The 27,851-nt window shown below is 41.1% G+C and overlaps 2 protein-coding genes across 3 annotated transcripts; both read left to right on the top strand.

Annotated features, from left to right (window-relative positions):
- The first annotated feature begins 219 nt into the window (after positions 1-219).
- mapk13 (mitogen-activated protein kinase 13) lies at positions 220-14,485 on the top strand. The gene is made up of 12 exons (XM_088289314.1): positions 220-482; positions 2,555-2,684; positions 3,926-3,984; positions 5,362-5,467; positions 6,290-6,319; positions 8,344-8,391; positions 8,933-9,047; positions 9,587-9,658; positions 10,394-10,473; positions 11,640-11,718; positions 11,784-11,957; positions 13,433-14,485. Exons 1-12 carry the CDS (start codon positions 370-372, stop codon positions 13,516-13,518), a joined length of 1,092 nt encoding a protein of 363 aa, XP_088145440.1. The 5' UTR covers positions 220-369; the 3' UTR covers positions 13,519-14,485.
- Positions 14,486-14,864: 379 nt separating this feature from the next.
- brpf3b (bromodomain and PHD finger containing, 3b) lies at positions 14,865-27,497 on the top strand. Of its 2 annotated transcripts, none has more exons than XM_088289702.1 (13): positions 14,865-15,210; positions 16,364-17,931; positions 18,951-19,107; positions 19,251-19,385; positions 19,936-20,064; positions 20,279-20,591; positions 21,346-21,639; positions 22,795-23,352; positions 25,338-25,419; positions 25,499-25,587; positions 25,660-25,754; positions 25,854-26,008; positions 26,305-27,497. In XM_088289702.1, exons 2-13 carry the CDS (start codon positions 16,388-16,390, stop codon positions 26,486-26,488), a joined length of 3,735 nt encoding a protein of 1,244 aa, XP_088145828.1. In that variant the 5' UTR covers positions 14,865-15,210; positions 16,364-16,387; the 3' UTR covers positions 26,489-27,497. The 2 variants fall into 2 exon arrangements, with proteins under 2 accessions (XP_088145828.1, XP_088145827.1); XM_088289701.1 differs by having other exon boundaries at positions 22,792-23,352.
- Positions 27,498-27,851: the final 354 nt, after the last annotated feature.

Raw genomic sequence — 27,851 nt, 5'->3', positions numbered from 1 at the left:
AATAAATGCAATTGGAGAGAAAAGGGGGTTTTTTGTATTAGATTACCTGAACAGAAACATTGTGATTGATTTTTTTTGTTATGGAGTGTACGGATGGAAAGTGAATGATGGATTTAATTGTATAAGGTATCGGTAACAGTATCTGTATCAATGTATGGGTCCTAATTACTTGGTATCCGTTCGGTACCAAAATTGAGCTCTCCATTTCCGGTTTTTATTTTATGAACGGCGCCAGCCGGAGGTGACGTTGATCTTGCGCTACCTCGGCACTTGACCAACGTGTTGGCTTTTCCTTTCGTCTTCGCAAGTATCAGGCGTTCATGTGAAGGGAGAAGTTGTCGCTCCCACCTTCAGCTTCGCCTCTTCGTCATGGAGGCTCGGGCGAGCTTCTGCCGCGAGGAAATCAACAGCACCGTGTGGGAGGTTCCGGAGAAGTACACCCATCTCAAGCAGATCGGAACCGGGGCGTACGGCTGTGTTTGGTGAGTCGTTTGTCATTCTTAGTAGTGCATGGGTTGTATGAAGACTACTGGGCTGTCTCAACGCGGAGCTAAGGGCTACAATGTACGCGCAACCATACATACGCGCACGCGCGCGCACACACACACACAAGCCATGGCCCTGGCTGAGGTGGATTCAAAACAAACACACTATGACGACAACACTCGGCCATGCCCCCTACCCCGTTCCTTAAAAGATATCTAAATACTGGAGCATCTAATTGCGTCTCTCTCTCTCTCTCTCTCTCTCTCTCTCTCTGTGTGTATATATATGTATATATGTATGTATATGTATATATATATGTTTGTATGGCAGCCCTTTCAGGGTGTACCCCACCTAATGCCCAAAGACAGCTCGGATTGGCTCCAGCATGCCTGCGACCCTTGTGAGGAGAGGATGGATATCATATATCGTGGCGGCACGGTGAACAACTCGTTAGCTCACAGTGCAGGGTTCAATTCCGGCTCCGGCCTTCCTGTGCGGAGTTTTGCATGTCCTCCCTGTGCCCTCGTAGGTTTTCTCTGTGATGATAAGCAATCAGATAATGGATGGATGGATTCACATATCGTCACTGTTGGCCGTAATCCTCATACTGTCAAAATGACAACTTTACAGGAAGTGAAAAAAATGCCAGTTTGTTTGAGTTCCCATCCCTCAAGTAGTTTTGCCACACTTCTCGAACATAATGTTGGATTTCTTCATTTTTAACCAAATGTCAAAAATACATAATCCTTAGTGCAACTTTGCTTTGCATCACTACACTGTATGTACTGCGTTAATGAACTATTATTTTTAACCATATAAATAAAACATAACACGTTGGTACACTTTCTCAGATATTTTCTGACAAGTCACCAACTCCACTACTCAAGGGCCCCAATGCTGCATGTTTGAGATGTTTCCCTCCTTGAACACACCTTATTAAAATGATTAATTCATCAGCGAGCTCTTCAGAAGCCTGATAATGATCCTGATCATCGGAGTCAGATGTGTCAGAGGAGGGAAACATCTAAAACATGTAGGATAGGGGCCCTCGAGGACCAGAATGGGTGACCCCTGCAATACTTTATACTGTTTAATATCCACTAACTACAGCTTCAGCTCCAGATTTTGAATCAATTAATAAGTGTATATTGAGCAGTAATAACCTACTAAAACACGGTACTTACTATAACGTACAAGTTGAATAATAAAAAATAATTTTAGCCTCTGATATATAAACTACAGTGACTGAGTAAAAATAAACAGGAGCATAATTTGTGTTTTATGACTAAAGAATATTTCAGAGGGGGCGTTTATGTAATATTTTTCAGAATTTCTATTTGGAGAGTAAAATTTGTATAATAGATATTTGTTCTTTTCTAATGAGTGCTGGTTGTACCTGACTGCAATTTCTACAGGAGTGTATCTCTCTCGCAAATGTGTCGGTGGATGGCCCTCCAAATAGCCCAACAAGCTTTCCCTCCCACAATCTGATGCCCTCCAGATCACTGCAAACATTAACAGCCTGTTACTTGGCTTTACTGAATACAGAAAGAAAACCAACCTCTCATGCTCACATTTGCACCTCTTTTTACAATTTCGAGTTGCACATCATTTTTTTTTGTTGAAGACCATTCCTAATTTATGATGAACTTGAGCAACATGTTTTTCTTATCATTGAAGAAAGAAAATCACCATAAACCTGACATACATCCATTTTCTATAGCACTTGTCAAAATGTCATCATAAGGGGTTACATACTGTAAAGAAAACTATTCACACTCAATGAACGTTCCTCCATCAATGTAATCGACCGTCACTTAACCAGTAACATCATACACATCTATTCTGCTCCTACAAATTTTTGGTCTGTGGGTGCAAGCTAGAATTCCCTGAGGGAAAACATTCACCAGGTGAACATACACATTACACTGTAAACTGAAAAGGTCTCAAAGCCAGGATTGAACTCAAGACCTGCTTGATTTGTGGCCAAAGTGCAGACCACTGGACATTGGGAAATGCAGACTAAGAATGTAGTCTTAATTATGTCTCGTTCCATTATTCACCACAGCTCAGCAACAAATGAGAAGACTAAGGAGAGAGTGGCCATCAAGAAGCTCCACAGGCCCTTCCAGTCAGAGATCTTCGCAAAAAGGGCCTACCGGGAACTGCGGTTGCTCAAACACATGAAGCATGAGAATGTGAGAAGAATAAGTCCAACTCACTATTCTGAACAACAATATAGAAATTGTCTTCAATTTCCACACGGCACACCCGTTGTGAACTATTTGAGGTTATAGATTGACATATTGACATTCAGTAGCTCTTGTCCAGTCATCAAACTCATTTTTAGTAGCGGGCCACAACATAGTTATGCTTTCCCTCAGAGGGGCGCTATGAATGTGAGCCCAAATAAATATTTGATCTCCTTATATTATCACTTGTACATAACAAATTGACGGCAAACTACTTTTGAAATCAAAAGCCAGTAAAAAAAAATATATATATATGTACAATTTTCATAATTTTGCCAGACATATGAAGCTGGCACACATGATTTTCTTTCGCGGGCCACATAAAATGATGTAGTGGGCAAGATCAGGCCCTCGTTCCTTGACATTGACTCTTGTGTTCTCGTCATTCCTCTTGCCTGTGTGAACATTAGACATTGAGACACTTTCCCCAAAAGCAATTCGTCGTTTGCCACGGTATGGTTTGGAATGTTTTTATCAGCAAAAAAAGTGTTTTTAAATAAAATGACAAAGTATATACTAACAATTACTTAAACAAAAAGGAAGACAAGCTCCATTTGTGTTATGTGTTTGGTATTTGTCCAAATTCATTCACATTGTTACACATTTGTGACAGTGTTTTAATCAATCAACCGACAGCGCTGTGTTCAGCTCCACCCTCTAAATAGTACACCAACAGAAGTGCCAAAATGTGGAACGATAATTTAGTGTTGGGCTACATGATTGATGAGTCAACAATTAATTCCACGTTTGGTTGATCTTGGAGAATTGATTGTTGGCTAATTGTTTCCAACAAGCAAAGAGGCAAAATGGAGTGAGTCGGTCTCAGCTACGTACTTCAGTCTGGAATAGACGTCCACTGTAACGACTCCTGCAGGCAACATTATTCTGCTCAATACAATCTTGGCTTTGAAATGTTCAGAACATCCGGAGAGCTTTCCCCATGCCATTTCAATTAATATTAAAACGAAAACGAATCGAATAAATAAATAAACCTCATATTCAACCAGGAAAGTAGTTATAAAATGCCCAATTTCATCAGCTGAATCTGTTTGTTAGTTTAAAACAAAAACAAAAAAGAATTATTGTGGAAGAAGTTGTTTGAACTTCTAAAACACCATGAAGAACAAATGAATCCGACACCTTTATTCCCGATCTCTCTTTACTCATCATTTCCTCATTCCAACTAGGTGATAGGACTTCTGGATGTGTTTACACCTATTTCAAGCCTCGATGACTTCCAGGACTTGTGAGTATTTTCTGGCTCATCAGCAAACACTGCGGGCAGTTTTAAGAATTCTGCGGCTAAATACTGAAAAGGACAGCTCACATCTACCCGTCTTTGTATTTGACGTTTGTATCTTTGGGACACGATGGAATGACATTTTTAGACAGTGTTTCTGTTCAGTTCATCTGCTGTTAACGATAAAACTGATCGACATAATTGTTTACACAGCATTTTTAGGACTAACGTAATTGAATACTTCACAGCAGCACTGTAGTGGTTAAGCATGTTTGCCTTGCAGTTTGAATAAATATTTAATTCATACATGCATACAGAGGGAAATGATTAATAGACAAACACAAACAACACACATTTTAATTAATGTTTTGTACACTGGCCCTTTTGGATACGTGCATGGCCACAAAACACACACACACACACACACACAATACTTTCCCTACATGGCAGGATTGTTGGCCAAATGCTGCCATTAATTCACATGTTGCATGAGAGGCTTATTTGTTCTCCTCGACTTAACAGAAGGTTAAAGTGCAGTTTCAGTCGCTTAGGTAACAAAAAGGTCGGAACAAGAATCATTTTGGTCATAGGATGATTAAGGTATTCAATATATTAGATTTCAATCTGTGCTTTTTATATTCGACATTAATAGATACAGGCAGAGACACAATCTGTTTATTTCCATTCAAGCGAGGTCCATCTGTGAGTGCACACTGGAGATGAATCAGTGGGCAGGCAAACATCAAACCAATGTGTTTGCTTCCATTCTGTTGCCGTGCCAGTTCTTTCTTCAACGGCAGACTGTCTACGTCTACCAGGATTACAAATGTGTTTTTCTCAACAAGCTCAGACTGGGCGGCTGCTATCAAGGAGATTAATTAGGCATGTAAATAATAAACAACATATCTTTTATTTATTTATTTATTTTTTTAATTATTGGGGTTGGTTTACTGAAGACTAATTGCTGATAGGTGCAAATGTGAATGGTTGTTGACCGGTCCTGGCTGTATCTCACATCACAGCCAATTTGGTACTGAGACTCCACCTCATTCGTGAACCTAACAAGAGCAAGCTCTTTAGAAAATGTTGTAAGAGTGCGAGGACTATGCACACAAAGGAACAAATTACTAAACAGACAACCTCAAAGTACCTTAACATTTACAAATAGCTGGAATTGAGTAATTTACATAAACATGTTACATAATCATCCACTTACTTCCTTAATGAAAGCATACAAGTGTACAAACTGCAGCGGGCTTCATTGTAAGGATTAGCGAGTTAGCAAAACTGCATGTGGACTCTCTGATGGTGGGTATGATGAGGTTATTACCTTCCCGTCTGTCTGGGTATTATCAAAATGATCATCTTTTATCTTTTTCTCAGCTACCTGGTGATGCCTTACATGTTTACCGACCTGTCAAAGGTGCGAGGTCAACTCTCTGAAGACAAAGTGCAGTTTCTTGTCTACCAAATGCTATGTGGACTCAGGGTAAGCTTGTCACCTTTAAGGCTTATTTATGTTATAATACCTGGCATAGAACATTCTGGATTATATTACGTAACAGGCATTTAAGGCTTTATTAGCCAAGGAACTATACTATATACATACGTACCCGGGTGGGCAAGTGGATTTTTGCTCATTGCAGGCTAGCCCGGTAACATATTCCCAGCAAATAATTGTGTTCCATTGTAGTTTTAAGTTGTAATGTCCCCATTCACCACTAGATGGCAAACATGGCTGGGTTGCATTAGCACAGGGTCTTTTACTGGGTTTGGGTTCTTGCATTGGATGTTGGTTTGCTGTGCAGACGTTTTGTGCTGTCCTTGAATTTATACACCAAAGCCCGTTCTGGGAAAAAAAAATCTGTGGTTATTTTTGTTTTTTCTTTCTTTGTTCAAACACTTTGTTGTTTAAGGCTGGATCTTTTATACCACAACAACATTGAGAAATGTATTATAAGAATGATTATAAGAGCACGCATTTTACACATATGGTTTTGTCCGTTTTTAAAATGACATTTTTGTCATACATTAGGTTGGAAAATGTGTTCACCTTCATTATTTAAGTTGCCCATCCCTGATGTATATAGTAAAAAAAAACAGCACACCACCTTAGTTGTATTATTTAAGATTTCAAACCAACAATACAAATCTAATTCAAGTACATGGATAGTTGTTTTTGTACGCTAAATTGAGTATATCCAAGAATTTCAGTTAAATTTGAAATGCTGAAAATGAATGTCTTACATTTTGCATGAATTTCATGGATGCGGGCTATGATTGTGCTGCCGTCCTGTCTACCTCTCTGCAGTATATTCACAAGGCTGGAATCATTCACAGGGTAGGTACAAGTTGGAAAGATATTGTTTTCTTGCATTAGAAGAGTGGTTGAAAGTAATTAGTAGCTTTTAAGGACTGTGCTTTCTCTTTCTCATTGTTCCGACTGCATACGTGCATGACTGAATTGCAAAAACACGTAGGAAAGTTGATTCAATTCATTCTTAGTGAGTCAGATGAAACTGCACCTGCACCAACAGGTAGTATGAGCTAACTCTGACTGCATGTCTGGAGTTGTCAGGCCACACCCTTCAGTTCTATTTTCAATACCCCTGGGTGCATGTGTGGAGGGAGCGTAGACTGTCTAAAAAAAAAGGAAAAGTGAAAATGCAAGTGCAGGGTTACTCGACTCATTCCAAATCAGATATCCCAAACTGATTTTTGTGTGAGCTTTTTGAAACGTTTTTTTTTCCCTAATGAAAAGAACAATTATGTTTATAATTTCACAAAGTAAGTACTGTAGAACCAATTAAGCTGAATGGCACTCAGGTTATAAAATGCAAAATTTGACCTAAATCTGGAGGGACAATATGCTTTAAAAATCTCACATCCTAGAGTTTTAGCCTCGGACATGCAAATCACTCGATATCAACATGCTTCACCGGGACTCTGTTCAGCAAACATCGAAGCATTAACTAATGTCATCTATGTTTTTCTTTGGCTTATCTGTTTGTTTGTTTTTTGTAGCACTTATTCAACAAGAAGCATATATGTCACCATTAGTGTCACTTGTTATCTATTTTGTAAATTAAGGCTAGTTCAGGCTTACTTTTGCTCCTGTGTGACTGTCAGGAATGGGAATTTTACAAAAAAAAATTACAGACAATGGGGAAAATCAGTTTATTTATTTTTTGTGGGAGAAGATTCCATAGTGAACAGTTTCATAGATGGACAAAACAATTGTGAACATCGCAAAGTAACAATTAATTATAATACATAACATAAATTACTGATGGTTCGGCAACAAAATATACTGAGCAAAAAATACGTTGATGAATCTTAAAATTATATATATGATCTTATAGAAACATTCAAGTAGATTTCCTAAAATGAGCCACCATGCACTATGTCTACAAGATGTTGGGTAGTGCATCTCAAGTCTATTAATTTTTATTAGCATATCTGTTCAAAGCCCTACTCCAATGAAATGGGCGGTGTGTAACGAAAACAGTATGGGATGATTTGAAAATCATTTTCAACCTATATTCAGTTTAATAGTGTTTAAAATGATTAACTTTACATGTTTTTGTACATTATTTAACATTATGTAATGTAATGCAATTCCACCTTTCCAAGTTCAGCTCCACCCAAGTACAATTGACTTGAAGTTATTTGTCATCTTAGTTTAAACCTGAATATCTGGTGTTGCACCACCTTGAAGTAGATGAATAGGTGCTCTATCGCTGGCTATTTGTTTTGCTTTTTTCATTCAGCAATTTGGAATGCAGGAACAACAGTGGCTCACAGTTCTGAGGTTCAGGTTTTGAATCACAACTCAGACTTTTCTGTGTGAAGTTTGCAGTTTCTCCCCATTTTTGCATTGGATTTTTTTTTCAGGTACTCTGCCTTCCTCCCACATTCCAAAAACATGCGTATTAGCTTTAGTCAGGAGGACTCTTTATGTGTGGACCGATTAGTCCACGATGTCCATCACCTAGTCATCTGGGATAGGCTCCAGGTCACTTCAAGAGGACAAGGCCCTTAGAAAATTGATTACGTTTTGGAATGAAGGATTAGGGTTTGAATAAAATAAGTATTTTCTATACCGGGCAGGCATGGTTTGTTTGCCTCAATTCATCACATCCATCCATCCAGCATTTTATCTATTTGTTCGTATTTCTATTGCTGGACTTGGATTAAAACACCTGCCTCGCACTCCCCACCCACCTATTAAACTCTAGCTTTACAATACTTGTCTCCTTTGTCTCTTCGTACTGAAGTAGGCAGCGAAGAAAGTACTAAAGATCACTGTACAAATAATCTCTATGTGCAATAGCCAACCTTCATTCATCTCATCCTCCATTGCAGGATCTTAAACCTGGAAACTTAGCTGTAAACCAAGACTGTGAGCTGAAGGTTTGTATTTGGAAGAAAGGTAACACAATGCATAGAAGCTTGCACGAATAAAATATGGGCTCTGCCCTGGCTGGTCTATCAGTTAGACGGTGGTGTTGTGGGAATTTTTTCATATTATCCCACTGCAGATGGAGTGATAAAAATAATCTATTGTACATAGACTGACAAAAGTAATCTTTATAAAAATGTCAAGCAACAAGATGCTATTGAATATGAGAACAAACGTCAGTATACAGAGCTCCATTTAACGTTACATTGAAGATGATCCATTGCGATATTTATATACCGTAAGCATTTCCACCGCCCACATTGCAGTAACTAAAGGAAGTAATCCAAGGTCACTATGTGAACAACAGAGATAGTGTTCTTATTACACAACAGTGGAGGAGCCTCTTGATTTTGCAGCTGTTATTTTACAGGTCAATGAATAACTTATTGCAGCAAATGATATCTGCCTTCGTTTAGAGAAATTATTCCAATTACTTTCAGTGGTTGTAAGGGTTTTTAACTTTTTTTTTAATTGAGGTGTTTCGCTCTGCAGATCCTGGACTTTGGGCTAGCGCGCAGCACCGACGCTGAGATGACAGGCTATGTGGTGACCCGTTGGTACCGGGCGCCTGAGGTCATTCTCAACTGGATGCACTACACACAGACTGGCAAGAGAACCGTAGCTACGAACATTCTCTTTTTGTCTCAGTGCTCAGCTCGACTTGTCTGTGATTTTAGCGTTTATGATGTGCAAGCATTGTGGTGCCACTTAAAGTAATGACTTGTCCTTTGGCCATGTCTTCAGTGGTGCATGATGGGTCTTTTTGTCATTCAATCACACTGCTGAGGCAAATGCTTTTGAGGTGGCATCAGTGTCACTCTGACAGTGACGTTGTCTCACTTTAATCTGTCAGTCCACTGTTGACAAGTGATAATCCTGGGACTCTTTCACTCTACTGCCAAATGCAAGTGAAGGACTTTTCTTAAGGATTTATACTTCTTCAGGCAATGGATATTTCTACTAAGCCTACATTGTATCATATTGTTATGCCACCTCACTATGAGGAGCAATGCAATAGTTTCTTCTCGCCATTGAAAATTGTATGCGCTTCATTTCCACATTTCTGGAGCACCGAGTCAATAATGAAATGTTGTCAAAGACGTGTCTCTCCTCACTCACACTTGTCTTCTGTGTTGTTTATTTTAGTGGACATCTGGTCTGTGGGCTGCATCATGGCCGAAATGATCAATGGAAAGACCCTTTTCAAAGGGAAAGATTGTATCCTTTTACCCGCATTGTTAAATCCGCCATTAAGGTGGAGATGATCTTGTTAGTGTGCGTGTGCCTTAGTAGTACACAAAAGTATTTTTATCATTTTCATATTTGAGCGACCCAGAGAGACATGAAGTTTGACTCTGTTATGCACACACACACACACACACGCACATATTGACCTTATTTACATTGCGATGAAGGGATTTAAATTTTCCTTCTATTCAAAATTATGCTTAAATGCCAACATACATAAACATATGGTAAAGAAATAATGTTAGTATCCTTCCATTAAAGAACGAAAATAAAAAAAAAAGTAAATTCAATCTAATGAAATATTTTTTTAAAAATCTATTACTTATGAAACTCATGCATTGCCATTTTTGTGTGTCAACATAATTTGGCTATGTTCTGAATTATTTATCACAAAACCAATTAGTCAAACTGGCCTTGCCAAATTATGGTCCCTTTTTCTCTGAAGTATTTGAGTCAATCAGTGCAATCCTGGAACTGCTCTCAGATTTTATGGTTGCATTCTCCTGATTTCATGTTAAGATCCTTCCGCAAATGTTCAATCAGGGCTCAAAGAAAGCCGCTTCAGCATAGTCCAAAGTTTTGTTTTTGGCCATTCTTGGATAACAAATCGTGCCAGAATTTCAACTAATTAAAGTTACCCATCAGATGCATTTATTTTGTGCTTAGACACCTTCCTTGCTTGACCAAACCTAACTCTAAACCCAGACATGGACCAGCTGACACAGATCTTGAAAGTTACTGGAGTGCCTGGACCAGATTTTATCCAGAAACTGGACAGCCCAGAGGTACAACCTGTTAAGCCTTTATCCCACTGAGCTGCCAACAGTTCCAAGTGTGTTCGAAGGCAGCAAATGTTGCATTCATGATAGCATACGTCTTGGTTTGTTCGATGTTACAAATGTTTGCAAAATGTTCCCCTGCTTTTAGTATGTAGGAGGCATATGTCTAAATTAGTCAGTGGCAACTTTGTTCACTGAGTTGTGTTGAATGCACAGATTCGTCTTCGCTCTGTTCGCCACCTGACTTTTGCAGCACAGGGGGCGGTGGGTTTTTGTGTTTAGCATCATGTCCATACGCCACATACTCACATTTATTCCACACTTTGGGCTCTGCTTTCATTTGTAAAAACAAGCAGTTGGTCAGTGCAAATGTTCAATGGCAAGAAAAAGGATTGTTTGTCAATCTTATGAAGGCCAGGCTCGCCATTGGCCAAGCAGAACGTGAGGCAGGATGAGGGCTGGCACACTGAATGAGACAGATCTGGCCCTTAAAACACGCCAAATCCACCGTGGCAATAAATATAAAATTACTGATCATTGGGGTATTTTGATGAAAGCATGCCGCAGTTTCATTAAGGCACCTGGGAACTTTTTTTTAAGTGATGATACTTAGTGGATATAATGTCTTTATATTTGGACTCATTTGAATCACAGCCCATTCCGTTATGTAATCAACAATCAACCACATTATAAACTCAGTGCCAACATTATTGTGAATACGAACAATCATTGATGGTGATTAATAAATGCTTTATTTCCGAAATGAACACAATGTGGTGTGTACAGAAACACTATACTGTATGTGTAGTGGACTGAAGCAAGGTAATTATCTATTAAATAGGACGGGAATTTATTTTGTAAGATTGCACAACCTCAAAAATACAAAACATTTAGTGAGCTGGGTCAGAGTGCAGATGTATTATTTAAATTGTGTGTCCTTTCTTGGCCCAAACAAACATTGTTAAAAACAGTACAGCTCCACTAAAATGCATGAGTTGCATTGAGTCAGCAATCTGAGAAAATTATAATTTCCCTACCGTGCAAACTTTTCATGTTTTTCTGCTTCACCAATTCATCATGGAAATGTTAATCGTGATGCTCGGCTAAAGTGACAAAACTGGTCCATTTATTGTTGTTGTTTTTCCTAAATGTTTTGTTTCATACTAAAACAGGCAAAAAATTATGTGAAGGCCCTTCCTCACTATCCCAGAAAAGACTTCTCAACATTGTTTCCCCGAGCCAGTGCAAATGGTGAGTTTGATTTAAAGCTAATGTTTTTCTTGTGTGCACATTGCTGATCGTTTGCTTATTTTCAGGCATTGACCTGCTGGAGAAGATGCTAGTTCTGGACTGTGATGAGAGGCCCACAGCGGAACTGGCACTGGAGCACCCGTACTTCGACAGCCTCAGGGATCCAGATGACCTCCCTGAGCCGGAACCATACGATGACAGCCACGACAATGCCAAGTTAACGCTCGAGGAGTGGAAGCGTAAGTGGAAACAGTTGGCATGGATTATTTTAAAGAGAAGATCTGTAAATAGGCGAGGATAGTTTAACTTTAATAGGAGGACCCACTCTTTTTTTTTTTGGCATGGACAACATAGCCAGAGACTTAAAAACGGAACTTATACCTCGCCATTTTAGCTAAACAGAAGCCTGATACAGAAACTGTCTTGGGTCACATATTTTGCACGCTGTAAAATAAATTTTACTTCATCACAATTTTATGTATGTTATTACATGAAGACACAATATTGGGCATTTATTTTGTATTTTTCAATGGAATAGTCTCTACATGTTGAAATGGAATGTTAAAAAAAACTAAATGCAAAGAAAACATTGTTGGCTTTGTAGTATATAAAAGTTGGTGCTATCACTCATTTTTACTTTTGTATCTCAACTCAAAAATCAAAATAGGCATGGGTTGTAATGTTTTAACCTCTTATGGCTTTCAAAATATGGAACCTTTGGTACTATAGGTCAAATGGACAAAAAAGGTTGAGTGCAGACCTCCAGTTGGTCCAAGATGTTAAAAGTGAAGGGGGAAAATAATCTGATTTGCCATTGTTTATCCAGCCGATTGAAGAATGATGAACGACTTTACAAATAGGGGGTTTTAATTAATTAATTAGATTTTGTTTTTATGTAGTTTTTTCCCCATACTATCTAACAATTAGACAAACATCCAACAAACAGTATGCGGGTATGATGTCATGGCATTAAAGTGTGCAGTCAGGTTGCACAACTGGCATTCCTATACCATTCGCAGTCACTAGGGGGCATGTTTGCATAGTATCTGGGTATGGTGATGAACCCCGTGTATGTCTGAAATGTGATAATTAAGACACAACTCGGGTGTAATTCTTGTGAAATACAATTGTTTAATCCAAAATTTAGCATTGGTTGCCTCTGACTGGGGTGTACTCATTTTTGCAGCAACGCGATGGGTAATCAATTTCTTAAAAAAAAAATTGTGTGTGCACATTGACAAATCACTTTTGCAATAAACAGTCAAAATTTGTCGGGGCTTTTGAAGCATGGTAAGCTATTTATCTGATTCTGAAAAATATGATTCTGAAAGGAATCTTAAGGTGTTCTAACAAATGGGGGTACAGTGCTCATTTCCTATGTTGAACACTGTAGTCCTTATAATTATTCTTTTTACTTTTCGCCTGCTCATTTCCTGGGAAATTGAACTATGTAGTTTAGAAAGTTTAACAAATTCAACTGAGAATTCCTCCTGATGTTTTGAAAGGAGTCAAGGCAGGGAGAATACATTTCTTATATTGGGTATAATAAACTAATAAAAAATGGACAATCTTGCTTTGTGTTTTAAGTGTTAAAGCTGTTACAAATCCACAAGTTTGCTGTTGCGGAATTGCGAGTGAATAATTGCTCTTTGATGGTGCTTTGGAAAACCAGCAGACGGGCTGAAAATGAACAATATTCTCTTCTGGCCTACAGGGTTATGTTTCCGAGAGGTGAAGAGCTTTGTGCCATTCCCTCGGCGAGACTCCAAGAGAAAAAACACACTGACTATGACTCCCTGACTTGATAAATGTCATGTAAATATATCTAAGTATGCTCATGTCCTAACTACTGCACAGCCGATTGTGCCCTTGTACTGTATGCTGTATTGCAATTAAGGATTCATTTTATTGCTTTAGCCCTTATCATTTATTCATTTCAAATCATTTTTTTCAAGTTTTGCATCACGTGTAGGTATTTCTGAGAGACATTTCATGTTACTCATTTAGTTTGCTATCAGTAAATTGCCTTACAAATACTGTCATCCCCAATTAATAAGCAACTATTTGTGTGCATACCCACTTCATTAAAGAGTTAACATTGTTTTAGTTTAGTAAGTATTTCATCAACATCACAAATATATTGAGTACATGAAATGTTGTCAGATGCATTTTATGGCCTTGGATCTTGGTATGATTATTTTATTTTTGGACATTTGTGATTTTTGTTCTCTGTATTGTCTTTTTGCACTTTATGACTTTTAAGACAAACGCGTCTCTCCTGGATGTTGCTATTTTTATGTGAAATGAACAGGTGTATGTTTTTTTTTTTTTTTTTTTTTTTGCTTTTTTGTGTGTTCCAAAAATCAACCCATACAAAGTAAATAAGACAAATAATAAAATTGGAACAAACGAATTACATTTTGAAATAATATATTTCATTTTCACTTCATTTAAAACAAGGTGTTTGTTTATTTATTTACAAATTTTAGGGCATCTATAGGGTCATAAATTAAATTACACATAATTGTTCCAGCCTATTTTAAGGTTTATTTGATGTATCAATTCACATATTGGTTATTCATTTTATTGACTTTACATTTCCAGGTTGTTGTATGCCTGACTATTGCACCCAGGTCATACATAGATAATGTTTGCGCTTACATTATTTCATAATTATGATTGTATAATCCATGTATCATTTCGAATGCTACAGTGGACATATTGTTGCCTTGTGTAAACGAATAGAATGATTTATTAGATTACTGAGCACACTTGTCTTCGTGTTTTGTGTCGTGCTGTGGCAGAGCTAGTGTCTCGTTTGACTGTTTATTAGACTGGGCGCCAAAATCATGCAGAGTGACGTCAAGAGGGCGGGGTAAACATGCATCAAGTAGTACAGTTTGAGATAAACCGGAAATGAAACATTTATTGATTTTGTTAAATACGATTTGGACGCTCAATGTTTAAACTAATAAACTACAATTGCATTACGGTTTCAAATTAAATAAGTGATTTCTCAAAAAGTAAAACTAGTTTCAGGGTAAGGATGACAGAAATGTGGAATGAATATAGTGATTTGAGTGACGTTTAACATGTACTTTTATTTTGAAAGCTGTACCCGGACGTTGTGTGGTAATGTCACTGGAGTTGGCATGGATTCGCAAAGCTAGCCGGAGGCGGCTAACCCACAAAATTGGGTCGACATTAGATAGTCTCTTACAGTAAAATTGCGGATATGTTATCCGTATGTTGGTTGACTGTATGGGTGTCAGTCCCCAACTCCGTAATCGCTGTTTTACGGAAAGGCGGACGCGTTAATAAATAACGACACATACCGGCTGTTGCAACTAACTGTAGCTGGCTTAGAACAAGTTAGCTTTTAGCTCTAAGAGTCCAGTAAGTAAGACCACAGGCTAGGTGGCAACCATTTCTGCAGAAACGCCTCAGACCGCCGGCTGTGGAGCTACTTGTGTCACCCAATTGCCATAATAGGTAAGAATGGTTTATTTTAATCGGTAATCACGTAAAAACTTTAAATGCCTACTAAACAACGACGATGTGTTTTCTCCTTTCCTTGTCAGCGTATAAATAAAACCTTAAATTAGTACAGCACATTTGTCAAAGTTAGCAGCCGAGCTAGCTGGTAATAAAAATGTTATATGACCGCTCCGAATAACTGTCATGACGCGTTTTTCGGGCAGAATGGACGTAAGACCATGTTTCAAAATAACAATGGCGAAAATAAGATGTAAAGTGCTTATTATGTTGTTTTAAAACTGTAAATATGGCTGACAGCGTACTCCTGAAATAAGGGCACAGAGGTGTTGGAGGTTGCGGATTTCTTCGACGCGATTGGCTCTGGGTGCCTCCATCAAGTATTGCTGAAAGCTGATTGGCTGGCCGCTTCTGTGTTTTGCCTGAGACGGACAGGAGTGAAGTTGTTTAAGTTACACCAAACGAAAATAATGCAAACGTTTCATGTTCTTGTCCTCGGCCGACCTCGACGAGACAAAAAAAGTTAGGTATATGGCGTTGGTTTAATTTTGTATCGTAATAATAATAATAATGGCATACTCTATCTATTTTTTATTATTTTCTAGGGTACAGTATATTACTGCATTTTATTAACATGAGCATTGTAAAATTGTTGTTCACGCTATCACCTCCACTAATGTTTAATCAATTTTTAATATTAATGCTTCAAAGAATTAATCACTCACATATTTATTACTTACTCATCAGTAACATTTCAACAATGCACATTGCACACATACACACGCACTTGTGCTGTCTCCAACAAATCTTTTTTTAGAATCACTTATCCTATCAGGATCTGATCATTTGAATCAGGTGTGTTGGAGCAGGCTAACATTTAACAGGCTGGATAGGTGCTCACGAGGGCCGGACTTGGAGACCCCTGCATTCGATTATGGAAGACATTGGTGGAAACCTTTCTGTAACTTGTGTAGCAGTTGTAATGGACATTTTTTATTGCAGTAAACTGCATGCAGTGCTGACATACAGTGTGTTAACATAAAACAGATTTTTCACATTGTTTGCACCACCATTGATTATTATTCAAATTAAATTTGCTGTTGTTTCTAGTTGCCTGATGGTGTCCTTTTGCTATTTTTTTATTCCACAGGAGGGAACGTGTGATCAGTGGCCTATGAGGAAGCCACGTCGAAAAGGCCTGGTAGGCCCAGGATGTGGCAAAGATGACAGGAAGTCCAAGGGGACACCAGTTAGCGGTTGCGGCGTTGGCGCCCGCCAGCGATCCCCATCCCCATACAGTCTCAAATCATCCCCGAGCAGAGAAACGCTGAGCTATGCCCAGGCTCAGAAGGTTGTGGAAGTGGAGCTGGATGGCCGGCTTCACCGCATCTCTGTTTTGGAGCCCTTGGCCGTCATCACCGAAGACGAAATGATGGCGCAGGACATCAGCGAGTGTAATAGCAACAAAGAGAACAGTGAGCAGCCGTCGCCTCCTATCAGTGCTATGCAAATGGTCAGCAAAGCCATCACGCCCCGTGGCCGCCGGAAAGACTCCAAATGTCCGTCTTTCAAGTCTCCGCCACCTTCAAAAAACCACTGCACCCGCGCGCAACCGCAAACGCCTGAAAATTTAAATGCAACGCACAATCACCTAATACCCCTCCCTGAGCCTTCGTTTCGACTTATAGACACTTTCACCCACATGGAGGCACCTCCTCTTCCCACGGCATACTACCGTTACATCGAACGTTCGTCCGAGGACCAGGAAACTCTGGCTGAATACGACATGGACGAGGAAGACTCCGCCTGGCTCGAGATGGTCAATGCTCGCCGCAGAGCAGACGGCTGCGCTACGTTATCAGCAGACACTTTTGAGCTGCTGGTGGACCGCCTTGAGGACGAGGCATACAGGGAGGCGCGCATCCGCGTGCCCTCTCAGAACGCCATTGACGACGATGCCTTCTGCTGCGTGTGCCTGGACGACGAGTGCCTCAACAGCAACGTCATCCTTTTCTGTGACGCGTGCAACTTGGCCGTGCACCAAGAATGCTACGGTGTTCCCTACATCCCCGAGGGTCAGTGGCTGTGCCGCTGCTGCCTTCAGTCCCCTCAGAAACCCGTTGACTGTGTGCTGTGCCCCAATAGAGGCGGCGCCTTTAAGCAAACCAGCGACGGCCGCTGGGCGCATGTAGTCTGCGCTATCTGGATCCCCGAAGTTTGTTTTGCCAATACAGTTTTTTTGGAACCAGTGGAAGGTGTCAACAACATTCCCCCCGCACGCTGGAAACTTACCTGCTACCTTTGTAAGCAGAAAGGTCACGGGGCATCCATCCAGTGCCACAAGGCCAACTGTTACACTGCCTTTCACGTCACTTGCGCACAGCGTGCAGGCCTGTTCATGAAAATCGATCCAGTACGAGAGACAAATGTTAACGGGACCACATTTTCCGTCAAGAAAACGGCCTTCTGTGAGACTCATTCACCTGCGGGCCAAGACGGCACTTCTGACGAGGAGAGTGAAGGACGCGTGGTGGGCAGCAGAGGGAGGGCCAATCGGGGGCAGAGTGCCTACACAGATGGTCCCGCGACACCTAAAAAAGGCCGAAAGTCTGAGAGCGATAGCAAGATGGATAAAAAGAAAGGGAAGAGGGACACAGAACCCACAACACTGAACAATGCTTCGCCACAAGTTATAGTGCCTGAAATACCCGCAAGCAGGTATATTTGAGTGTAATTCACCTTCGTTGTTGTATGAGCACCATGCATATATAGTCCTTATATTTGTAATTTGTCCTCATACATTGCCACAATATTCAGCCTTTGATTTCACCTTATCCAATACACACTCATTAACCAGCGTTGCGGCCATCCTTCTTTTGTAATATTGAATATTGTAATCTTTTTTTATTCTTTATTATTTATCAAGCATTGAGGAAAAAATCTTTTAATAAGGAGTGTGTGAATGTGAGGATTGCATGTTACTCTCCATCAAAGCTTCTATCAAACTCATGGTCAAAACGGTGACATTTAAAATCTTTAACTCTCAACTTCAGGACCCGACTGATATGTTTTCTTGGATGGAAGCTTGATTGAACACTCCAAATTGACCCTAGGTATGAGTGTGAGCGCAGGTGGTTGTTTGTCTTTGTGTGCCCTGCGATTGGCTGGCAACCGATTCAGGGTGCACGCCGCCAACTGCCCGAAGATAGCCGGGATCCAGCGCCCGCGTGAGGATAAGCTGCTTAGATAATGGAAGGACCTTGTAAGTCCGTATGTCCTTATAATTGTATTAGCTTACCAGTAGTTGAATGTGTATGATATTTAACACAATTATGGTTGATTTATATTTCACATGTTTTTAAACCAACGGACTTTAGGTTGTGTGTCAAGTAGTGACATCCCGGTCAATTCCTTGCACAACGTCGGTGCATTGCTCATCGAAGCATTGCTTGTAAAATATTAAGATTTGCTTTGGTTTGAATGACAGGTCCATAGAATGACGTTATCAGCAAATTTAATTAAATATGGTCATTGTATAGACTTATATGTAATAAATAATGACATCAGTGTTACTTGTGTACAACTGCCTTAAATGGTTTGCGTACATTAAAAACAATTGGCAAATATTGACTGATTATTTTTGGCTGATATTTGACGGGCCGTAATTGGCCGATGCAAACGGCCAGTCGATTCATCGGTCGGGTCCTAATCAAGTTGAATCTCTTGCTTGTGTCCAGGTTGACTGCCATCTGCAAAGGTATTCTCTTTCAAAGGAAGAGCCAATTCATGCAGAGGCTGCATAGTTACTGGTTACTGAAGCGTCAGTCCAGAAACGGTGTGCCACTGGTTCGTCGTTTGCACTCTAATGTCCAACCACAACGCAATTCTGAACAGGTCAGGCCAGGACTTGAGTTGTTTTCCTGTTTCTTAACATTCTGAGCAATATTCTAAAATTGATAGGATAGTTCTCGGATGTAATGTTTATCGGATGGGACAATTCATATAAAGTTTATTTTTTTGACTATTTTACTCTGTAGCCTGAGGTGGTTGATGAACAAATATCTTCGGCCAGAGAAGCACTGAGATATTGGCAGAAGCTTCGACATGACCTTGAAAAGGCCAGGCTGCTGGTGGAGCTCATCCGTAAACGGGAGAAACTCAAACGAGAACAGGTAACATTGAGCGAGGCTATCGAAGGCTGTATTTTCACTGATGTTGTCATGTTTGATATCAAAGTTGCATCAGATTTGTATCCGCTTAGATTCATGGAAGAGGCCTGATTCCAATCTGAGGAGATCCAATTCCATGTATTTTTTTTTTTAGCTCTTCGCTGCCATGATGCATATCCGAGTTGTCACACAAACCAGATAGTGTAAATCAATTTACTTTGCCAAAATACAATACAAGGAAGCCACTATTGGATGAGCTTCATTTTATTTTATTACAATTTTTACTAACAGCCAATTTACTGGTAATTAGTGAAAATTCGTGGCGTTGGTATTTACTTTGCACCTCAACTCAGTGCAGCCCTAATATTTCAGGTTGGAGGGCCAACTTTCTGTCCAAGTTAAAAAAAAAAAAAAAAGACTTGATATTTGACTTTTAAAGTGGAGTCATGTTGCGTTTCTTTTTTTTTCTTGCCTTGAAAGAGTTTTTTTTTTTTTTTTAACGGATGTACAATATCTTCCACCACTCATTTTCATGCGCATTTAACAATTGCAGATCAAAGTCCATCAGGCAGCTCTGGAGCTGCAGTTGACCCCGATGTTGTTATTGCTCCGCTCAACTATGGACCAACTGCAGGAGAAGGACACAGCTGAGATCTTCGCAGAACCGGTTAACATCAAGGAGGTCAGACATTCTAAAACATCTGTGTGCATCATTCCCACAAACTAGAAGGCATACAAATATCCCTGAAAAGACATTATCTTTGTGAGATTCAGGGATAAGATCTATGGCGAACTAAGCGATCTAGCTAGTAAATTACTTGGTGAGGAGCTATGTCTCAAGAATCATGCTCAGCTTGCTTATTGTCCTCATTAACCCGTCTGTGTGTTCTCCTCAGGTGCCAGACTACATGGAATTCATAAGCCATCCAATGGACTTTTCAACAATGCGCTCCAAGCTAGAAAATCATGTCTACCGTTCTGTGGCTGACTTGGAGGTTGACTTCATCCTGATGGTGTCCAACTGCCTACTGTACAACAGTAAGGACACCATCTTCCACCGCGCCGCACTGCGTCTTCGGGACCTTGGGGGAGCCGTGTTGCGCCATGCCCAACGACAAGCCTCCAACATGGGCCTGGAGCTGGAGTCGGGCATGCACCTACCCGAGTCACCGCAGAAGCGTGAATTTTACAGATGCACATGGGAGGACGGTATGACACAAGTTTTTATTTTTTTGTCTCGAGTGGTCCCTCAGAGTCAACCATAATCCTTTGTGTGATGCTGTTCAACTTCCGTTCAGTTATATGTGGAATAATTCATTACGTAGCCCGAAATTTCATGCTGTACAGGTGACGTTAAATATGACCCCTTAACATTAATTGCACAATGCTCTGATCAACCAATAACCCAAATCATTTCAGTATTTTCTTTCTTTTGTTTTTACCGCTGGTGCCGAAACCTCTTATGCCACAATTTGGTGATATTTTTTCGCAAATTCATACTAGTAGTAGAACCCTTCAAAATAAAAGCAGTAACCGCTTGGCTATTTGCTTTATCTCAGAACAGGCGTTGCACTAAACACGGTGACTCTTGACAAAAGTAGGTTAAGAGTCTTAACTGCTTTAAATTTAGTCCACTTACGTCACAGTAACCTCCGTTGCAAAGTCAGTCTTCGCACATATTCTCATTGAGAGGTGTTTCTTAAAAACGCCAAACAGACTTAATGGTTTGATGCTGGCTGAATTTAGCTGCAGTGAGGCGCGCTGATGGCTTAAATGATATGCTTTGTCACACATTGATCCATTTTCAATGCCCAAAGTTTACATTTTAAGCACAATTTTCCTTAAAAAATATAGGTCAACTAAAAGTTAAAGACGTTCAACCTTTGAGGGACATCTGTAGACAAATCTAAAGAATATTTCGAGGAGTTATGATGTTAACCTCACCTTCAATTTTTTTGTCCAGTGGACTGCATGTTGAACCCAGACAACCGTCTCCATATGAGTGTGGAGGAGCAGCTGAAGGAGCTGCTGGACAAGCTGGACTTTGTCAGCTCCACGCGATGCAGCGGTGCTCGTACGCGACGCATGCGCCTGCTCCGCCGCGAGATCAACAACATTCGCTTCCGGCAGGGTCCGCACCGCCACAGCCTTCACAACGGCCGTCTAAAAGATGACAGCGACGAAGATGAGGAGGAGGAGGCAGACAACAAAGCCGACGACATCAAGGCAGAAAATGGCCTTTCAACGTCAGACAAAGGTTGGTGATCAAAAGCCGGCATGTAAGACAATTTGCTGGTGCATGTACATTTATTTTCTTTTTATTCCTTTCCCTTGAAACCCACTTTTGTTTCATTGAGACCAGTTGTGAACATGCGCTAACGGCACATTGTCCTCAGGTAATTGAGCCAGGGTCTCCCCCACGCACCAACCCCAACAACCCCACTGTCTGCAGTCTAGTAAGTAGGGGCCCACAGAGTCTCGTTAGCCATGGCTGCCTCACAACTCCTCTCTCCAAGTGCACTCTGCACCTCTTCTACACATCACTCTCATGGACTCACCACTCTCCATTGGCCACATACTGTGCAGTCATGTCATATCATCCCACTTCGGGTCCGGACGGGCTCATACCGTCTAAGAGAAGGTGGGAGGAAACCGATTTGGTCAGTGGCACCATTTAACACCGTGGTGCTGGTGTACAGTTGTGAGAGCAATGTTAATTCTTCACTCGTTTTAATATGTGAGTGTATATGATGTTGCATCCCCCAGAATACAGTGGAACCTCCGTTAAGTCAAGCACCAATGTTGTGCTACGGTTTAGATTTTGGGCAAAGGTTTGACCCATCGCTTGCCTCATGTGACTTTAGCTCACTGTGGAGCGACAGGATTTATTTATTATATTGCTTGTCTTGCCACCACTCAATTTCACTTTAAGTAGAGTAAGTGAGCTTTGTGAGCCTTATTGTCCGACCAGCCGGCAAGTTACACTTCATCCTGTCTGGCATCGTTACATTATTTCATATTTTATTATTGATATGCATGATTTTCCTTAAAAAATTTGATAATTTTATTTATATTATTTAAATGTATCTAATTTTTAAGGAATGTTCAAACATTTCATATATGTATGACCCAGGAACAGATTATTTCCATGTTGATCATATCCTATGGGAAAAATGGATTCAATATCGGAGCAATTATCAAATTGGCCGGCATACTGGAACTGGCCGTGTTTGACTTCAGAGGTTCCACTCAACCTCTTTGTGCAGTTCGGTCCAATTTTGGATGAGAGGCAGGACACCATTCTCCAGCGTGGCTACAACATCACCACATCACACCACTTCCTCAATGACCATTTTATGGAACTACATGCTGAGTGAAATTGCATTTCATGTTTCCTCCCCTCTTTCAGAAGACCTCAAATCCACATCTCCCCCAACACTGGAACCCACCGGGCCGGCCCCTCCTCCACGACTGGGCGACGCACCCCTGGAGCCTCCCACGCTGCGGCCGATCACCAAGGAGCCCCCGCTCTCCAGATGGCCCTGCAAACGTCGAAAGCTCGTCGGTGCCCTCACAGACAGCGACGCGGGACGCAACAGTTGCACTAAAGCCGAGGAGACGTTGCCACCGCCAAGTTTGCACAGCGAGGGTCAGGCTGTGGCCAACGGCCTCCCTGACCTCAGCACCCCAACACGGCCCCTCGCCGGTGGCGTTGGACGACGGACATCTGTGTTGTTCAAAAAGGCAAAAAATGGGGCTAAGATGTTCAGAGACCATGCTTTACCAAATGGGAAGGAGTCGCAGGAGGACAGTACAAGCGTCTCACCCTCGACTACACCTTTATCCACCCCTACCAAAACCCCTCAGAAAGCCATCGGCCCCCCCTGTCTGAATGAGCCGTGGACCCCCAGTGAAGACATGAACTCCGATGGAGAACTGGACAAAATACTGAATCAAAGCCTGAGAAGTGGTAAGAAGCTTCACCTTGTCTTTGTTTTTTGACTTTTTTAACATGAAGCACCAGCTAAAACATGCAAGGTACATTTCTAGCCAGTTAGACCCCATACACTTCACACTTCAGGAATGGGCCAAATGTTGCTTACAGGGATGTCCCGATTAAAATGCTTATGCACCCAAGTCCAAGTCATTTGTTTTGAAGAGTCTGCCAATACGCAGTCCCGGTTTTAATGGCTGCGAGTCAGCAGTGGTTCAACTCAAGTAAACAAAATATTTTAATGATTATAGAAGTTAAGAAAACTGAAAAATCTTTTTCAGCTGATGCCGACCAGCTGAAAATCACGTGATCAGCCCCATTCCGATCACATGATGGGTACAACTGTAGGGAAAAACAAACAAATTAAATTTTGCTGTGCAATGTACATCATAACGAAGTTTTGCCTTCATTTCGTCACAGGATTGTGACTAATTGTCACATTCAGCAGAATTACACAAAATGTAACTGACCACAGCAAATTTGGATGCCCAACTGATAAATTGATTAACTCTTGACTTGGGCCTAGATCAGTTAACTAAATTTTCAAAGAAAAATTACTGTGGTTCGTGCACAGTTCTCAGCTCAACAAACAAGTGCTGGCATGGCCACAGAAGGCTCAGTTGTGCTTTTTCTTGTGACTACTAAACATTATTGACTGTATGTCACACATTGTTGGGTGTCATATTTTTTTTTGTTCTTTGTTTTACATTAGCCCTGCGTATCACCCAAACAAAATAAAAACTGCTCGCAATAGCGAATCCTTTTACTGTTGGCGGGCGAAGGAAATAATAACTGAAAAGAAGAAAGAATGGTGTTCAAGCTATTGATCTAAAAATCTAAATCTTTGTACTGATGTAGTAATAATAATGAAACCAATTCTATCTAGCGCTTTTCTCAACACCCAAATACCTTGAACATAGTTAAAAACAAGTTTTAAAACGTCAACCTTGGTGGAAGCAGCTAAGGCCAGGAAAGCAGTTCCTCTGTCGACTCGAGTGACGTGTAGTGGGGAGACTTGAGCCAAGTCTCAGCCAGGAGACGCTTTGAGAGCTCACTCGTGATGGTGCCTCCGAGGTGTTGGGTTCTATTGTTTCCCAGAAAAAAAATAACCTTCCCTTTCTAGTATTTGCGTGTGCCTTCTTTGCTGATTTACCTAAACGGCCATGTTTATGTTCACCATGGATACAACTTTCCCACAATGGCTGCCACGTCCCAAAATGCAATGCGGCTTTTGCCATACATTGTGGAATGTGGCAGCCATTTTTCTCAGGCCGTACCCATAGTGAAGGTGAAGAGTATTGTTTTGCAAAAGGCCAAGATGTTCCGCAAGATGTTCATTTCCATTCTTTTCACTGGGAAACATGCAGCTCTCATGTTGGATCCCACTCTAGTGTGTATGAATGCAGGTGTACCGAATGATGTCAGTCGTTGATGCATGCATCTCTTTACGTTTCTCGACGACAGACTTCCCCAACAAAAAAAATATTTTTTTTCCCTTCCCCCTTCACTTAAAAGTAAATGACTGACATTAATAAAATACATTTTTACTTTAAGTTTTTCCCCGTCATTAATCATTAGTTTTTTTCTCATGATACCTTATAGGCTATGACTAAATCAACATAGAAAAGAATATTTTGGTTGTCATTGTCTGAATACTGTCGGGCGTGACCATGTCTATCGATCAACAACAAACTATCATCTACGTACACTTGTCCTCCTTTTAACAACCACAGTCACGCCTTTCATGTTTGTTTAAACCCTTCAAAGGAGAGTTGATTCATATAAAAGGTCATTAAGGTCGGAACAGCAAAATATGTTGGGCATGATTGATTCTGTGATTGCATTCTACTCAGCTCTTGCCACGAGGAAATTATGCCAAACGGAGGACACCCATGTTGTCAGACAATCTTGAGCGTGTGTCTGCTTCCAGCTCTCTTGACACTGCTCTCCTTTGCTTTCAGGACTGACCAATGGCTTCGACAAACACAAAGACGGCGGGTCCGATTCCGAATACAGCCCCTGTCCGGTCCTCCGCAAAGAAATGTAAAAACATCGTGTGTCGTATCTGTTGTGCTTGTCAGACACAACTGTTCGACTAAAATGGATCAACATTGTTTTATAGCACCTCGCCGCCCAAACGAAGCCTGGGGAAACCTGCCCTTTCCAAAGTTCCCTTCCTGGAGATAGTCAATGGAGACGCCGACTACACTGGTGCGTGTCGATTTTCTTCTCTCATGTTTTCCGTTTCACCGTAAATGGTATGTGCTTTATTGTTCACCGTAGGGAACGGCAGCCAAACATCTGAGGATGACACCGAGCTGGAGCCTCTCGACCTGGTTTGGGCCAAGTGTCGAGGATATCCTTCCTATCCCGCCCTGGTATTACAGCCCTTTCATATGCCTTTGTAAACATTTTTCGGGCACCGACTCACCGCTGAGGTGGGATCATCAGCCTGGCTGACTGCAAGTTTGTTTCAGATTATTGACCCAGAGATGCCGGAAGAAGGCCTGCTGCTCAACGGCGTGCCCATCCCGGTCCCACCCAAAGATGTCCTCCGACTGGGGGAGCAGAGGCAGGAGGAGAGCAGCCAGAAGCTCTACCTGGTTCTCTTCTTCGACAACAAACGAACATGGTGAGATGAGCATTCTGGTCTTGCTCAAATATAGCAAAGGCGCGCCAACTCTGTTTGTCAGATGGCGCCGGAAGCGGGAGCACGTCCGGTTAAATCCTAACCTAAGTCCACCCAAAGTGTGTAAATTCAATGAAGGTGCATAAGTGACACACTTAAGTCGATGGGAGAATGCGCGCAGGAGATCACGTTTTCTGTCTTGAGCCGGCCGGAGAATATACCCCCGTAGTTGTTGGGCCCCGGTCCACCAGATGGCGCCATGCACTGCATGTCTCACACATCTGTCCTTGCACCCACAGGCAGTGGCTCACACGTGACAAGGTGAGCCCCCTAGGGGTGGACAACACTGCGGACAAACTGCGCATCTTGGAGGGCCGCAAGCCCAGCCTCCGCAAGTCGGTGCAGGTGGCGTACGACCGCGCCATGATCCACCAGAGCAGAGTGAGCCACAGCCAAGGTTTTGTCACCTCCAACTTCCTGTAGAGCTCGTTTGCCTCCGCCAACACAAAGCTTGGGCGCCCCGCTCCTCTCCGCCCACCTCATTTAGTGTTCCGCTGCGCCCTACTGAGTCACGCGTCTGCTTCTATTGTACGTCATGCAAGTCAGTTGTGACGTGTTTGCGTGCAACGATGAACTTTGAACAATATTTATACCAAGTGCAGAGGACCTATGAATGGATCACTGCCATCTTTTATACAATAGCATTTTACACTTTAATCTTTTATGAACTACACTTGTACTGCTCAAAGGTGCACTTAATGTGCATTATGTTTGTAAGATGAAGTCTTGGTCACTTTGTGTTGCTCTTATCAATCAAGCCACAAGGGGCAACGTGAGGCTGTTTATATTTGTGGAGGATTCATTCCTTACTTGCTGCATTTTGTGTGTGTGTGCGTGTGCGCGCGCGTGTGTGTGTGTCATTGAACACAATGAATGAGCCATTGTTCATAATTATGAATTCTCTTCTTTTGATACGAGAGAAATTATTTATGGAAGACTATAGAAATAAAATTATATTGGTAAAAGCATAAATTATATTTAAAAACAAATTGTGAGTTTTAAAAGAAAACATTTTAGCAGGTAAATATTGCTGGCGTTGGGCGGAATCCTCATCCCTCCTAAATGATCATTTTTTCCACGAGACCCCAAAAATGTCATGTTTGGCATCCTCAGAGATGGCGTGAAATTTTCAACTCTTGAGATTGGTCAATAAATAAAATAACACCCACATGTATAGATTTGTGAAAAAGATATATCAATTTTACCAAATTTTGGGAGGTTTCGGCCCATCGCCAGACATATATTCGTTTGGAATGTTGCTCCCAACAAGACACAACCATCCCAATCCAAATATTTATTATTAGTATGAAATATAAAAGGCCACACTCTCATAAGCTTGTGCATATTTTCTCTACCCACCAAATACTTTGTTTGAATCCATAGTTCCTCATTCGGGAAGAAATGCTCTATTAAAACCTTTTGGAATATCTAACTGGCCTGTTATCTTTTTTTATTGCAAGATGAGTGATAATATTGCTTACTACAGTTTAATGGCTTAATAAAACTGAAATAGGTTGATATATCATAACTGTGCCCTTGCTGCAATTGAAAGTGCTTTGAACTAATTTCATCTGTGACCTTGTAAAATGTGTTCCCTCGCCACTTGGCGCTTCACGTTTTGTGGCTTCACTGCTTTGCAGGCTTCTCCAAAATCCATCCATTATGGATTACTTTTCTTCACCACGGTCGCCTGCTGTGGAGCCTATCCCAGCTGTCTTCGGGCAGCAGGCAGGGTACAACCTGGACTGGTTGCCAGCCAATTGCAGGCTTTTCCAAAATATTCACT

This window comes from Idiotropiscis lumnitzeri, chromosome 3 (assembly GCF_059441095.1).
Source record: "Idiotropiscis lumnitzeri isolate Australia: NSW breed Sydney's pygmy pipehorse chromosome 3, RoL_Ilum_1.0, whole genome shotgun sequence".
Classification (NCBI taxonomy): domain Eukaryota; kingdom Metazoa; phylum Chordata; class Actinopteri; order Syngnathiformes; family Syngnathidae; genus Idiotropiscis; species Idiotropiscis lumnitzeri.
This window is presented reverse-complemented; position numbering and strand designations above follow the sequence as displayed.